The sequence below is a fragment of the Manis javanica genome, unplaced genomic scaffold (genome assembly GCF_040802235.1).
Source record: "Manis javanica isolate MJ-LG unplaced genomic scaffold, MJ_LKY HiC_scaffold_25, whole genome shotgun sequence".
Taxonomy (NCBI): Eukaryota; Metazoa; Chordata; class Mammalia; order Pholidota; family Manidae; genus Manis; species Manis javanica.
Window position 1 is genome coordinate 770212 of NW_027332171.1, and position 15967 is coordinate 786178.

The 15967-nt window shown below is 39.0% G+C and overlaps 1 protein-coding gene across 7 annotated transcripts in view; it reads right to left on the minus strand.

Moving 5' to 3' along the window:
* The window catches only part of LOC108386213 (oocyte-secreted protein 3-like), a 67945-nt gene that overhangs the window by 11901 nt on the left and 40077 nt on the right, over positions 1-15967 (minus strand). For 6 of the 7 annotated variants that reach the window (XM_073228368.1, XM_073228367.1, XM_073228366.1 and 3 more), the window contains exon 2: positions 4220-4398. In XM_073228368.1, coding sequence (XP_073084469.1) covers positions 4220-4363 — 144 coding nt within the window. In that variant the 5' untranslated portion in view covers positions 4364-4398. Of the gene's footprint in view, positions 1-4219; positions 4399-5692; positions 5781-15967 lie in introns of those variants that run through there. The other variant, XM_037011892.2, reaches the window with a different exon arrangement.

Sequence of the window (15967 nt, forward strand, 5' to 3'; positions counted from 1 at the left end):
TCTAGAAATTCATATGAAACCACTAAATACTGCAAATAGCCAAAGTAGCAACAGTAAAAGTTGGAAATAAAACTACCTGATTTAAAAATATACAACAAAGCTAGAGAAATCAAAATAGCATGGTACTAGCATAAAACCAGTCATATAGACCAAATGAACAGCATAGAGAACCCAGAAATAAATCTGTTTACGGTCATTTATGGTCATTATGACTCATTTATGGTTGATTTTGATCTTCACAAAGGTGCTGAGAACATACAATAGGGAAGGACTGTCTCCAATGAATGGAGTTGGGAAAACTGGTTTTCCACATGCAAATGAATGAAATTGGACACTTATCTCACTCTATATACAAAATTCAACTCAAAGTGGACTAAAGACTTAAATGTAAGATGTGAAAACACAAAAATTAGAAGAAAAAAGGAGGAAAGTTTCTTGACATTGGTCTGAGCAATGATCTTTTAGACATGACCCCAAAAGCACAAGCAACAAAAGCAAAAATAGACAAGTGGGACTATATCAAACTAAAAACTTCTGCAGAGCAAAGGAAATAATCAACAGAGTGCACAGAAAACCTGTGAAATAGGAGAAAATATTTGCAAACCATACATGTGATTAAGGTTAATATCCAAACTGTATAAGGAACTCAAATAACAGCAAGAAAACAAATAACCCAATTAAAAATGGGCAAAGAACTTGATGGACATTTTTCAAAAGAAGACATACAAATAGCCAATAGGTATAAGAAAAGGTGCTGAACATCACTTATCAGGGAAATGCAAATCGAAACCACAGTGAGATATTACCTCTCACCTGTTAGGTTGGCCATAACAAAAAAAAAAAAGAAAGAAAAAGAAAACAAGTGTTGGCCACTTGTGAAGAAAAGAAAACCCATGTGTTCTGTTTGTAGGAACATAAGTTGACATAGCCACTATAGAAAACAGTATGAATCTTCCTCAAGAAATGAAAAACAGAATTACCATATGATCCAGCAAGCCCACCGCTGGATATATAGCCAAAGGAAACGAAATCAGTATCTTAAAGGTATACCACTCCCATGTTTATTGCTGCATTATTCACAATAACCAAGATTTAGAAACAACCCAAATATCTAACAGTGGATGAATGGGGAAAGAAGATATGGTATATATATACACAATGGAATATTAGTCATCCACGTGAAGAAGGAATTCTGCCATTTGTGACAATATGGATGAATCTGAAGGACATTATGCTAAGTGAAATAAGCCAGACACAGAAAGACAAGACTGTATGATCTCACTTATAAGTGGAATCTGAAAAAAACAAAACAAAATATCTGAACTCATAGAACCAGTGTAGAATGGTGGTTACCAAGGGCTAGGGAGGATGGGGGTCCTGGGACGATATTGGCCAAGGGTATTAAGTTGCAGTAATGTAGGGTGAATAAGTCTAGAGATCTAACGTATGGGCACAGGCATGATCACTATATATAATTATACTGTACTGAATACTGGAAATATGCTAAGAGAGTAGATTTCAAGTGCACTCATCACAAACAAAAAAGCAGTAACTATGTGAGGAAATGATATGTTAATTAGCTTGACTGCAGTAATCATCAAAGACTCACAACCATAAAGCTCTCAGATGAAAAAAGTCACAAATCTTGACTGTGGATTAGGTGATCATTTCTTAGATATGACATCAAAAGCACAAGCAGCAAAAGAAAAAATAAATGAATCAGACTTTAAAAGTTTAAAATTCTGTGCTTTAAGGATGCTATCAAGGAAGTGAAAAGACAACCCACATAATGGGAGAAAATATTTGCTAATAATGTTTCTGATAAGGGACTTGTATACAGAAAAAGAAGTCTTACAACTCAATAATAAAAAGACAACTCAAATTTTTAAAAAGATAAGATCTGAATAATCATTTTCCAAAGATAAATACAAATGACCAATAAATACATGAAAAGATGCTGAATACCATTAGTCATCAGAGAAATGTAAATCAAAACCCAATGAAATACTGTTTCATACCCACTAAGATTATTAGAATCAAAAAGAAAGGAAATAAGTATCAGCAAGCATGTGGAGAAACTGGACCCTCATACATTGCATATAAAATGAGATAGTTACTTTAGGAAAGTCTGGCAGTTCTTCAAAAATTTAAATATAGAATTACTGTATGACTCAACAATTTTACACCTACATACTTACCCAATTGAAACATATGTTCACGCAAAAACTTGTAAACCAAAGTTCATAGTAGCACTATTCATAATAGCCAAAAAATAGAAACAATCCAGAGGTAGTATAACCACACAATGAAATATTCAGCCATGAAAAGGAATTAAGTGCTTATATATGCTACAACATGGATAAACTTTGAAAACATGCTAAATGAAAGAAGGAATCACAAAAGGCCACATCATATTACATCATTCCATTTATACGAAATGGCAAGAATATGCAAATCTATAGAAAGAGAGATTATATTAGTGGTTGCCACAGGCTAGGGGGAGGTGAGACTGTGGAGTGGCCATTAACATGTATGGGGTATCTTTTGGGTGTGATTAAAATGGGAGATGGTTGCACAACTTTGTGAATATACCAAAATCACTATATTGTTCACACAGAATTTACTGCTTGTTCAACTGAGTGCTACAAGCCTGCTTTTCATTTTGAATGCTAACTAATGAAATTCTAGATCCTGCCCTAAAAATGGAAAAATCTTCTTAATAAATAATATAGAAAGGAAGGCATCAAGAGAGAGGCATCCTCTGTATCATAAAAGTCACTCAAGTAATCTGATTTGGTAAGGTGTTAAACCAAAATACTCACAAAAATATCAACACTGATTTTTGTGTACTATGGCAAACTTGAGAATTTTCAAAACTATTAACGAAGTTGTTACACACATTACCAATCTATTCTTGGAAGTCAGTTCCAAGGGAGTGCTGTCATGCTCTGAAAAACCTTAAAAATGGTTTTTATACACTGGGAAAATACTCTTCAAAAGAAATCTGTGGCTCTGGTGGTCTTTCTTCACAGTTTGTTGTTCCTATAATGTTACTGTGGTTGATCTCTGGATCTCTTAGTGTCACTTTTGCAGTTTGTGTAAATTTTGTTAAGTCAGGCTATTAATCCTTTAGCTCTGGAATTTTTTGTCCTATGTCCCTAATAAGCCATGTTTTAAAATACTGGAAAGGAAAATAGAGGTAGAAAAGTTAGAAATAGGCAAACCTCCACAAAAAATAAGTTTTGAATTAGTAAGTTTTGTGGAGATGAAGTAATATATGGAAGGAAATTAGAATTGTTTTTATAAAACATACACATGCCTCTAAATGGACAGTTGGAGTCTTCTCTACTTAATTTTCTTACAGTTATATTTCTTTTGAGTTCATGTTGTAAAACCCCTTGCAGAGTCCACTTTATCATGCCCCACCAAAGGTCACTGTTGACTAGTCTGAAAGTTGCTGTCAGAAAACCTGGGCTTACTCCCCAGCTCCCCTGCTCCCAAGGTCTATGACCTTAGACAAGTCACCTGGACTCCACTTCACACTAATCACATAACCCCAAAGGACAATGAAAGCTACAGGAGGTTTTGCCTCCATGTCCTATTGAACATTCAAGGATCAAAAAATTCCGACCCTACATGAACTTCTCCAAAACATGACAAGGAGTTATTAGAAATGGCAATTGCAGGCCAAGCTCATTCAGTGACATAGATATAAAAATCATACACAAGATGCTCTCAAACATCCTCAGATCTTCCCTTCCTCTGAACTCCCCTAATGCTTTCTCTCTCTGATGCACGTTACGGAGTACAACATCTCACTGCTGTCTTCAAAGGAAGACTGTAAATTCCAACTTAGTACCTAAGCTTAAGACCTGTGGGAAATTGCTAGCCCTTTTAGATTCAGTTAATTAACATGAAAACTGAAAGTAATACCTTCTTTACAATGTTTCTAGATTTTAGGAGAGGTAAGGACAAAAGAAGACATAAGAGTGCTTCAAAAGTCCTAATATTATACATGTCAATATATTCTCCTCTAACAGGCCATAAGTGCTTCAAGGACAATTCCTGGATCCCCTTGGTCTTTTCAACCTAAAAGTACTAAAACCAGGTGTCATAAAAGTGAGCAGGGCCTTCATCGTTGGTCTCCACTCTACCTGTCTTGCACTGCAAGGTAAGATCTGAGGGTTAGTTTATTATTTGAAATGGTCACAGATCTTACCTCTTTCTGAATCCCACACTCGGTGACAGGGTAATTAAACTTATATCCCCTCGCAGTTACTTCGGTTACAGGACAGCCAGTTCCCAGAGACACTTCATCAGGATGCAAAACTTGATCTTGACCAAGTAGTGTTGGTTCCACCATAGCCCAGAATGTAGAACAAGTACATCCCACTGACACTGGAAACCAAAAAAGAAAGACTCAGACAGAAATTTTTGTCCTAGAGGATGCTCAGAGAAAATCTGAGCATAGCCTCTTACAGAAAAAAGAAAATACGCCCTGAAACATCCTTGACAGAAGCAATGTGATCATTCAGATGAAGTCCTTTAACAGGTGTGAATAAAACATTCACATCGGATCTACCTGAGGACAATCTCTGTTGTCCCCACCTCCCAGCACCATTTCCTTGAGAACTAGAGTTCAGCTGCCTCTGCTGTGAGGACTGGCCCTGCGCTGGGGGCTCCTCAAGTTGGGGTGTGTCTACAGGACCAGGCCAGCATAAATCAGCGGCACACTGAAGCTCCTCTGCAGCTTCTGGCTCCGTCCATAGCAGCCCAACACAGCTTTTGCAGCTAAGGGTGAAGGAAACCATTTATCTGAGCAGCTCTGGATCTGCCAATGAAATGAACCTGCTATGTCTCCTGCCTTGTATCCTGTAAAGCAAAATGAAGAGGCCTTAGATAAAGCCTATTCCTGCCTGGTGAGTCTATCTTCTCGAATCTATCCACAGTTGTGGTGCCACATTAATTCTATCACCAGGAATAGATCCTAAGGCAAGTTTTAAATAGACATGCCATGACATATCCTACAGGTAAAGCTATCCATTATACTTTGATAAGGAAATACTAGGAGTAACAAAATATTCACTGTCTCTGCAGTACTTTCATCCAGTGACTTTTTAATGAAAAGATATATTGTTTAGGTAAGAAAAGATTACTGTAAAATAAGCCACAGGTGGGACACATGGACAAGGTAAGGAGACTGCAAATAAAATACGATACTAAAAAAGGTAAGTTTATGAGTCAGAAAAAATAAGATGTTAGAAGAGAACGAATGAACAGCTTCGTTACCACACCCCATTTAGAAATCACACACACTTAGGAGCGGATGCAGGTAACTGCGTTATGAGTGGATCAGGGTGGGATAGGGACGGGCAAGCTGAAACTTTAAATGGGGAGATCTTTCTCCCCAGCCCAGGTGAGGGGGGTGGAGAGCTACACAGTCATCAACACCTACATATAGAAGGAAAGATTTTTAAAAATTAGGTCTTTCCCAAGTATAAGGGGAAACTAGATAAATCACTTGCTTTGTGGGGAAGGGAAGGGCAAGGAGAGATAGCAACCCTACAATAGAAAAATTGTATGAAAAATAACATGAATGGCAAGTCACTTCTACTCAAAACAACAGTGACAGGCCCAGCAACCTCTGAGGAACTACACCTTCAAACAGCAAACACGAGGTTAGCTCTTGTACCTGACTCTTGCTCAGAGAAAGCCAAAATCACGCACAAAAGTAAAGACGATTGTAACCCCGAAAAATCCTTCATGATGTCAGCTCCCAACCGAGGACCCTTGAAAACACAGGAAGCTGGAAGTGCCTGTCCTGCTTTGAGTAACTTTCCCCCTCCCCCCAGCTTTGAGTAATTTTATACCCAGAGCCACACCCAGCTGACTATATTTACAAATCACTTTTTTCTGATTGTTTTATTTTCTAGGAATATATGCATTTTGTTTTGCTGATCCAAATTCCTTAGTATCTGGAAATAAGGAAAGTACAAAGCACAAAATAAAACTCTTTATAAAAGCCAATCATTTTTATTTGCAGAGAAAGACTTCTTTCTACCTCCTGAACTTGATCACTCCGGTCCCAAAATCAGCAGTGCAAATAAAAGGCCACCAGCACATGTCTGACAAGTGTGACTTCTCCAGGCCCTCTGCAGTGCGTGGAAGAACAAAATGTTCAGGGACTGTCAATGCCTCCTTATTGAATTGTTGGGGAATGAGGTTTAGGGAGCTATTTTAAGCCAGTGGTTTTCCAACTTTAGCAGCATCTGAATCACCTGCAGACTTGTTAAATTGTGTCCCTGGAGAATGCTATTCTGGGCTTCCATGGGGCCCATGAATTTGCATTTCTGAAAGTTCCCGGGTGATGCTGAAGCTGCTGGTCGCAGGACCACACTTTGAGAACCACCGACTCAAATAATATCCCTTTAGAGAGCACCTTGTTCAATGGCTCCCAAATGTTAGATTAATTATCAAAATTATCTGGAGTGCTATTTAAAAATACACATGTCTTAGCCCCACTCTCCTCCAGTGGGATCTGTGGCAGATGAAAGCTTGAGAGTATATGTATGAATCACTGCAGGATCTTCTCAAAATGGTAAATTCCCAGAGTCTAACCCAGGACAGGACCCAAGAATGTACATTGGTAGCAACTGCCCCCAGGTGACACTGACAAACCTTGAGCAGAGGTCCTGCTGCTAAGAAGTGAGCCAATTCTCTTGCAATAGTTTCATTTCACTGTCATGTTTTATATTAGAGGCTTTTTTAAAAACACCAACATTATAAATCCTCTTTGTCCTCTAATTTGAGGTGTAAGATCATGATTTTAAATAAGAACACAGATGTACTTAGGGGCTACTCAATAAATGTCATCTTTGATAAATCAATGAAAAATTAAAAAATGAATCCAAATCCTACTTCTCTTCATATAGTCTCCTGGTATCTCCAGCACCTGGTATCAACAATATAAACATTGTAAAGCACCTATGCTATTTGTGCTGGTAGTTGTGGTCTTTTGAGGATCTGGACTGACCTAAAAGAAAACAGACCAGTCCTACTAGCATGATCCTGGGCCAAGTTCCAGACTCAGCAGCCTGAAGTGTTTCCAGGAGAGGGAAATGTGGGGAAGATGGAAGTTTCTAAGGCCAGGATCCTCACCTGACCCTAAATGCCTTGATGATGTCACTGACCGACTGCTAGGTTACTGCTTCCACACCTGTAGGCAATGAGCTATTATTGGCTGAGTCACTATATAAAGAGCTCTGCCCAGTGTTCTGGGTGGAGGCAGAGACCGAGGAGGATTATGGACCTGAAGACTGCTGGTCACAGCTGTGATCTTAGTGCTCAACCTACCCCCCAGGAGAATAAAGCTGGATATAAACCCTTTTACCAAGAACACTTTGTTGTCATTTATTGGTCTCACTGAATCCATAGTGAACTTGCCTGGGGCGGGAATCTTCAGGCAAGACAGAAAAAAACCCTTTGCCCAGTGTAGTATTTCACACTTCCCTTCCAGTTTTAGTTCTTTCTAGACATACACAGATTATAGCAGAAAAAAAGAGCTGGGATAAATTAGCCTGCCACCATGACATTTTGTATCATCCTCAGCTCAGGAAGGAAGGACTTGGGCTCAGGGACCCTCTCGGACCTCACTCTGGCTTTCTCCACAGTGCTCTCGGGGTAAAAACTGTGCTGAACTAGGGACACAAGCCCTAAGAATTACCTGCCCAAAGGGCCTGAGTTCACATCCAAGGCCTGCATGAGCACTTTCCCCGAGTCTCTCCTCCCAGGTATGCCTGCCCCTGGCCCAGTGGGTGGCCAGGAGGCACTGTCTACTGGAAGTATGGACAGAGCATGGGTGTGTCACCTGTAGTGTCCATCACATGCACTCCTTGCCTGGGAGGCCCCTTACACTTCAGGTCAGAGTGGGGTCAGAAAGACAGGACAAATCGGTCCATGAGTCACGGGCAGGGGAGATGGATGGTAGCTCTTACTATGTTAATAATGTGTCAGCATGGAACTGTGAGGACTCAGAATTCTCAGTTAAAATCTGTCTTTCCATGTCATTATGAAAGTTGGTTGGTCAAAATAGGAGGGCAGAACCTATTCGTTTAAGTTTCTTCAAAAGATTTATAACCTTTACAAGATACATGGCGTGTGTGCCTCTACCTGTAGCCTTACTCCACCCCCACCCATGCTAGAAAGAAGCAGACCTGGAGCCATTTTCACTCAGTTCACAGTAACCTGCCCTGGGCCATATCTCCTGACCTCCCTGGGAGCTCTTAGAACCTTGTCTTGCTTTGTCTATAAGCCTTGAATCATGGTTCTTGGCTTACTCCTCAGTGTTCAAGCCAATGACCAGAATTACATAACTTGCTTGGCAGCATAGACAGAGGCAAAACAAAAGGAGTATAGATTATATCAAAATGGATCTTCTTGGTTAGGTAAAGAAGTGCTGAATAGAAAACTCTAACATACTTACTATTTGGGTGACCGTCACTCCAAACCCCAGATGCATGAATCCCAAATTCTCACTCCATCCTGATGGAAGTCACCTTAATCGTTACTTTTATTTCCTAGTTTGCTCCTGTACACACTTCTAATATTTATTCCAATGAGATTATCTGCCAATAAGTGTTACTAATTTATCATTTAGGGTAAGGATCTGCAGTGGTTCCTTTCAGCAAATTTTGACGACCTCTTATGTAGCAGGCATTTTGTGTGGTGCAATAGGAGATACAGCAGTGAAGAAAGACCTACCCTTGGCCTTTGAGGAACTCACAGTCTGGCAGGGAGACACACCTTAAAGAAACACAGTTAAGAAAGAATTCTGCAGGTGACTAGTTGCAATCCTTGTAAGTGCTACAAAGGGAAGTAGAGAATGCCGAGAGTAGATAATGGGGCACAATCAGGCCTGGGGGCGCAGAGGGAGCCGCCATGGAGGAGTAGTGTCTAAGCTGAAGGAGGAGTAGGCTGTTCGAGGGAACAGAAGAAGTGCCACCTGGGAGCAAGCATTCAAGGGACGAAAACTACACAACTAAATGAGCCTTGGCAGGAAGGAACTTGGCACAAGAGAAGAACCAAAGGTAGTGAGGCTGAAGCACAACGTACAGGATGGACAGGCAAGGGCCCGAAGGTACAGTTTCTCAGAGATCACACTTAAAATAGGGAGTCTTATTCAAACTGCAGTGGAAGCCTTCAAGGTTTTAGTCAGGAAGCAAATCAACAGAATTCTGGTTTTGAAAATCACTGTAGGTGTGAAATTGAATACTCGGAGCCCAAGGAGTCACAGACACATTTTCAATTCTATGAGGATTTTAATAACTTTTTAAAAACGTACCTCTTCTGCAAGGAAAATTTAAAACTGACATTTTCATACATTAAAAGTCTTGGGGTAGTGTATGTCAAACTGTGTTCCTTGAGAATTCCTTTTCTTTAAATGGAGTCTATGTATTAATGAAGTTTGAGAAATACTGCTCTGGAAGTGGGATGGAGAATATTTTGGAGGGGGATCCAACTGGCTAAAACAGAAACTCAGAAGTTATTGTGAGGGTGCAGAAATTATGGTAATTTGGACCAGGGTAATAGCAGGGAAAGCTGAGAGAAGCAGATGTTTCCAGAAGGCAGAATGTTTGACACTAGTGATTCAATTAGATCAGTAATCAAGAGAGATAGCAGTGTCAGGCTTGACAACCAGACTTCCAGTAGACAGAGCTGAGTTGATGGTTATTAGTGAGACGATAAGAGCTAACAATTATGTTCTAGGTACTATTCCAAGCACCCTTACGGTAACTCATCAAATTCTCACAAAAACTTGGGAGATAAGAACTATTATTATCTACATTTTACTGATAAGGACACTGAGACCAAGTGGTTAAAATACTTACCTAAGGTCACACAGCTATTAAACAGCAAAAATGGTACTAATAAAGCTGCAAGTTAGAAAGAGAAGAAAAAGATTTCAATTTTAGATATGCTGAGATTCTTATTAGGAATCCAAGCAGAAATGTAGAAAAAGCATTTGTCTGTAAGTTGGAACTCAAGGGACTCTAAAATAGAAATTAAAATGTGGGAAATATCAGTATATTTGAAGGCTTCAACCTGGATGTGAGAACACCTAAAGTATGTAACATGAGAAACAATACTAAATATAAGAAACAAAAAAGCCCAGAGGATATACAACATCTAATATTTTTTTAAATAAATTAAGTTAAAGCAGGAAGTACAAAGAAGGAGCAGTCCAAAACCCTGAGTAGATAATCGGGGGCAGAAGTTGATGTTATTATCACAGAAATCAAGGGGAAAATGTATCTCAAGTTAGAGAATCAATTATATTCAATGCTTCTGAGTTCAATTACAAAAGACAACCCACAGACTGGGAGAAGATATACAAGTCATATATCTGATAAGGGACTTGTATCTACAATATATAAAGAACTCTTACAACTCAATAATAAAAAAACAAATGACGCAATTTGGAAATAGGCAAAAGATATTTTTGGAGTGCTGAAAATGTTCTATAATTGATTGTGGTGATGGTTGCACATGTCTGTGATGCTCACATCTATAAATACATGAAGACCATCAAACCAAAAATCACTGAAGCCACTTTACGTGGCTGAATTGTAAAGTATATGAATTATATTTCAAAAAAAATCTTTTTAAAAAGTGGTCAGGTTAGACAAAAATTGAAAGCTGTCCTTTACATTTGGAAACAACTCGTTGGTAACATCAGCTGAGGAGCTTGGTACAACAGTGGAGGCAGAAGACAACTGCGGAAGTTCAAGAGTCTGCTGGTCATTTAATTACTGCAAGAGCCATTTCCTGCCCTTCCTCTGCTCTGCTCTCAGAGAGCTGATTCTTGCAAACTTTTTCCCAGACCCCTCTACTAACTGGGTTCCACTCAGGAGTAACCAACGGGAAACTGGATGGTAATAGAAAGCTGGTCTGTGGCCTGACATCTAGTTTTCATGAATGCTTGGGGATCTGGCCATGGCTGACTCTCCTAACAACATTAACTCAAGGAATTGTCATGAGTTTACCTATACCACATAGAAAATAAATGACAATCTAAATAAAGACTTCATTGCTGAAAAACTTGAGAATAAGGGCTGGTCACATATACCTGAGGGGCTGTGTAATGTGGTACGTACAAAAGGTGACGAGACCCTGACACTGATGGTGCTCCTGAGCTCCAGCTGTCCTCAGACACTCAAGCCCTCTCACACGGCCACGCCCATGCCCATGCAGAACATCAGCACCTCAAAGCTGCGCTGGGAAGTTAGCATCCTCTCCATATTGACATGCATGCTGAGTTCATGTCCTGCATCCTTCCTTACAGCCAAGTAAACTGGATCCTGGGTGCAGCCCATTGTGCCACATGAGTCGGGTTGTGACTCTGCATCCAACCTCACTTCTGCTGGCAGAGCAGGGTGGACACTGATTAGCCCTGGCTGGAGACTGGAGGGGTGGGTGAGGAGGACCTGAAATCAGTAGAATGGGATCAGTATAATTAGCTTAGTACTTAATCATAAGAGACAAAGTTAGAGCAACTACTGTCACTGGCAGCAAAACAAGAGTGACAGTAGGAGTGTTTTGACCCCACAGAGACCTATGACATCAGCTAATGAATTATGAAGTACCTAGGAATAAATCGTCAGCTTACTAAAGGATTGCTTGAACTATATAACTAGAAAAAATTCTGTATATTGCATTTCAGTTATCTACAGCTGCATAACTAGCCACTCCAACACCTAGTTACTTAAAACAATCATTCTCTCACAAATCTATGGGTCAGCAATTTGGACTAGGTTCAGCTAGATAGTTGTCCTATTAATCTTGCCCAGGGTTATTTATGTTACTTTACTCATCTGGTGGCTCAACTAATGGTAACTTATCTAAAATCACCTCACTTAATGCCAGGTAGGTGGCAGGCTGACAGCTAGAATTCGTCAATTCTCCTCTATGAGGCCTTCCCAGCAGTCTTAACACATGGTGGATCTCAAGATTCAAACCACGTAACTCAATGCAAAAGCAATTTGCAAACTCCCTTACACTCTATTTGCTAACTTCCTATTGACGCAAGTAAGTCACATGATCAAGCCCAATTTCAAGTCTAGAATTACGGAGATGTCCTATCTGGAGATAAAAATTTTAGTAACATCAGTATGTAGGTGTCATTGAAAGCCTCGAGACTTAATAAGAGCACTCATAGCGAAAGTAGTTATAGGAACTGAACTCTAGAATATTACAACTTCTGGAAAATTCAGATACATTAAAAGGAACCAGTGAGAGAACACCAAAAAGGATCAGTCAAGAAGGTAGGGGGAAAAACTCCATAAAAGGATGGTGTTTCAGACAAGTAAAATAAGTATTTAAGGCAAAGAGAGTACTCAACTGTCAAGTGAGATAAATGAGAATTTTAAATCAGCAGTATGGCAGTGACTTGTGATGTTGATAAGACCAGTTTTAGTGTAAGGGCAGGAGATATTGAAGTCTAAATGGAATAGCTTAAAGACAGAAATGAGAGAATAGCTGGTAACTGCAGGCTATTGCGTCTGATGCCATAACTAGGGGAAAAATGGCAAATAAAAATAAACATATTTTGAAGAGATTGGAGAACTGTGGGAGTAATGAAGACTAAATGAATTGGAGTAAAATGTGACCAAAAAATGGATCTGCCCCTTGTAATGGGCAACAGGGGCAAACCCATAGGGATCAACACTTCAGAGTAAGCAGAAGAAAATGGAGGAAAAGATGTAAAAAATGTTTAAAAGTTGGAGAATTTCAACACGGAGTTGGAAGGTATAAAATAGAATTAAGTGACCATTCCAAAATGGAAAAAATATGAAGTTTGATAGTAAGAACTTGGAATTCTGAAGCACAGAGAGTGAAAAATAATGAAAAGAACAGAACAGCATAATAGGAAGATGAGCCAGAGATGGCCTAAGATGCATACAATTTGAGACCCAGAAAAAGAGAGATCGAGAATAGAGCAAAACAAATAACTGAAAAGATAATGGTTGAGAACATCCCCAAACTGGTAGATCAACTCACAGATTCAGGAAGCTCAATGAATGTCAAAAGAAAGGGGGAAAATATCCTGGGGACAAATGTGGTGGGCTAAACTGTGTCTCTCCAAAATTTGTATGTTGAAGTCTTAATATCCAGTACCTTAGAATGTGACTGTATTTGGAAAGAGGATCTTCAAAGAGATAATTAGGTTAAAATGAGGTCATTAGATATCAGACTTCTAGGCTTTGGATGTCAGAAAACAAATTTCTGTCATTTAAGTCACCCAGTTTGTTATGGCAGCCCTAGCAAACTAATATACAATGAAAATTAAATGGAGATCAAGAGAGAATTAAACAGTTTTTTCAAGAAATAATAATATCATGTTTTTATGCTGATGGGGAAAGGAAATAATCCACAATGCCAAAGAGAAAAGACTAGTATGTCTGAGAAAGCACTGTAATCCAAGAACAGAGGTAGGCAGGTTCTTCTTAGCTAAAAGCAAGGACAATTCCTTTGTATCAATAGGAAGACAGAATATCTGGACATAGATTTTCACATGGTTGTAGTGAGATCTTGTAGAATCATCTCCTCTTTTTCCAGTTTTCTCAGAAAGAGAGGAAGCAAGATCATTACTGTATGATCATAGTATTAAAAGGTATTAAAGTAGGTATCAAAAGTCTGAGGAGAGAGGATAAGATGTGATATAAAGGAAAACAGTAGAATGAATTATGTAGAGAGTTACAGTTAGACTACTGTGGGGGAGGTCATCAAGGGGACATGACCACCATTTGACCCAAAAGCTGGATCCAGGCAACTGGAGGCTCCTCACCCTTTCCCCTGCCCTTGAAACATCTGTTCTGCCTACTATTCAAATACGAGCAGCTGTTTCAAGGACACAGCCTTGAAAGAGTAATGTGTTATTGAGACCATCTGGACTGTACACACGACTGAATTCCATTAAGACCTCTATATAAAACTTCTAAGATTCTGGTGGGAGGGTGTAGAGATCTACTTGTCCTGCAGTCACCCAAGGTAAGCCTTTGTCTGTAAATTCCCTTCCTTCTTAAAATGCCACCTGCCAATCTGGAATGGTCTCTCTTTCTTTGGTCTCCCCTTGCCCTCCATATATAGGGCCTAATTTCAATTTTCACCCGGAGAAGTCCTGAGATTTTGAATCAGTAATTGCCTGACACTGGTACGGGTACAACTGAGGTTAGTGAGCATGAATTACAGATAAGTCAAATCAGCACAATGCATTGTGTTTCTGTAGCCTATTGAGCTATCTGGATAGGCAGTATCTTATCAGAATAGACAGAGCTGAATTCAACCAGGTTTGTGCCAAGAAAGTATGATAACTCAAGAGAGAAACCAAGGAACTGAGGGTATATGTAAGGAAGTGACTATAAAGATGAATCCTGCAAAGTCAGCTGAATATGGACCTAAGTGAGGTCCTGGGTGGGGTAAGGGTCAGTGGAAAGAGGATACTACCATGCTTCATACACCTCCTGGAAGCCAGAGTCTATTGAAAAACTAAGATGTGTATGACATTATCCCAACACAAAACTTAAAACTATGTAAAGACTAGAAGAATAGTCCTTAACTAGGGGATGGCAATTTTGCCCCCAGGGAGCACACAGCAGTATCTGGACATAATTTTTACTGTCATGACTGGGGTGAGGGGTGGTACTGAACACCAGTGCTACATGTTTACAACCTACAGTGCACAGGATAGACTCCACAACAAAGAATTATCTGGTGTTAATATGAATGTTAATGTATATGTGAATAGAATAGTGTCACTTTTAAGAAATTTGGGCTCAGAGTCCTTGTTTTATTTATCTTGGTGTTCTCTTCTATTGTGATACCTTACACAAAGAAGAGTCTGTAAATAATTGTTGAAACTTTATTTCCTGAATGCCTATTGTGAACTAGACAATGTGCTATGCAGGAAGATACAGTGCAAATAGTGAGTCATTAAGTCCTTAACAAGGATAACACATTCTCTTTTTTCCCAATTTTATTCATACAATTGACAAATAAAAATTGTATATTTTTAAATTGAACAACACGATGATTTGATATGCATATATATCATGAAATTACCACAATCAAACTAATTAACATATCCATTATTACCATTTTGTATGTTGGTAAGAACACATAAGATCTACTCTTAGCAAATTTCAAGTATACAATACAGTATTAACAACTATAGGCACTATACTGTACATTAGACCCCCAGAATTTACTCATCTTACAGCTGAAAGTTTGTACATTTTGACCAATATTCCCCCTTTTTACCAGCCCCCAGCCCTTGGCAATCACTATTGTTATTTGCTTCTATGAGTTTGACTTTTTTAGATGCCATATATAAGTGATATGCTATAGTATTTCTCTAATTTATTTCACTTAGCATAATGCCCTCAGGTCCATATATACTGTCACAAATGGCAAGATTTCCTTCTTTCTCATGGCTGACTAATATTGCATTGTATATACATTTCCTATCCATTTATCAGTTGACAGACACTTGAGTTGATTCCATATCTTGGCTATTGTGAATAATGCTGCAAAGAACATGGGGTGCAGAAACCTCTTTGAGATACAGATTTCATGGCATTTGGATATATACCCAGGAGTGGAATTGCTGAATCAAATGGTAGTTCTGTTTTTAATTTCTTTAGGGACCTCCATACCATTTTCCATAATGACAATTTCCACCATTATACCAAAGTTCTTTTTATTCATTTTTGAGCACCTTCTCATGTACCTGTTGGCTATTTACGTGTCTTCCTTGGATAAATTTCTATTCAAATCCTATTCTTCCAGTGGGATTATTTGGGTATTTTTGCTTTGGGTTGTAGAAGTTCCTTATGTATTTTAGATATTAATCCTTTATCAGATATATGGTATCTAATAAATATTTTTTTCTCCCATTCCATAGGTTACCTCT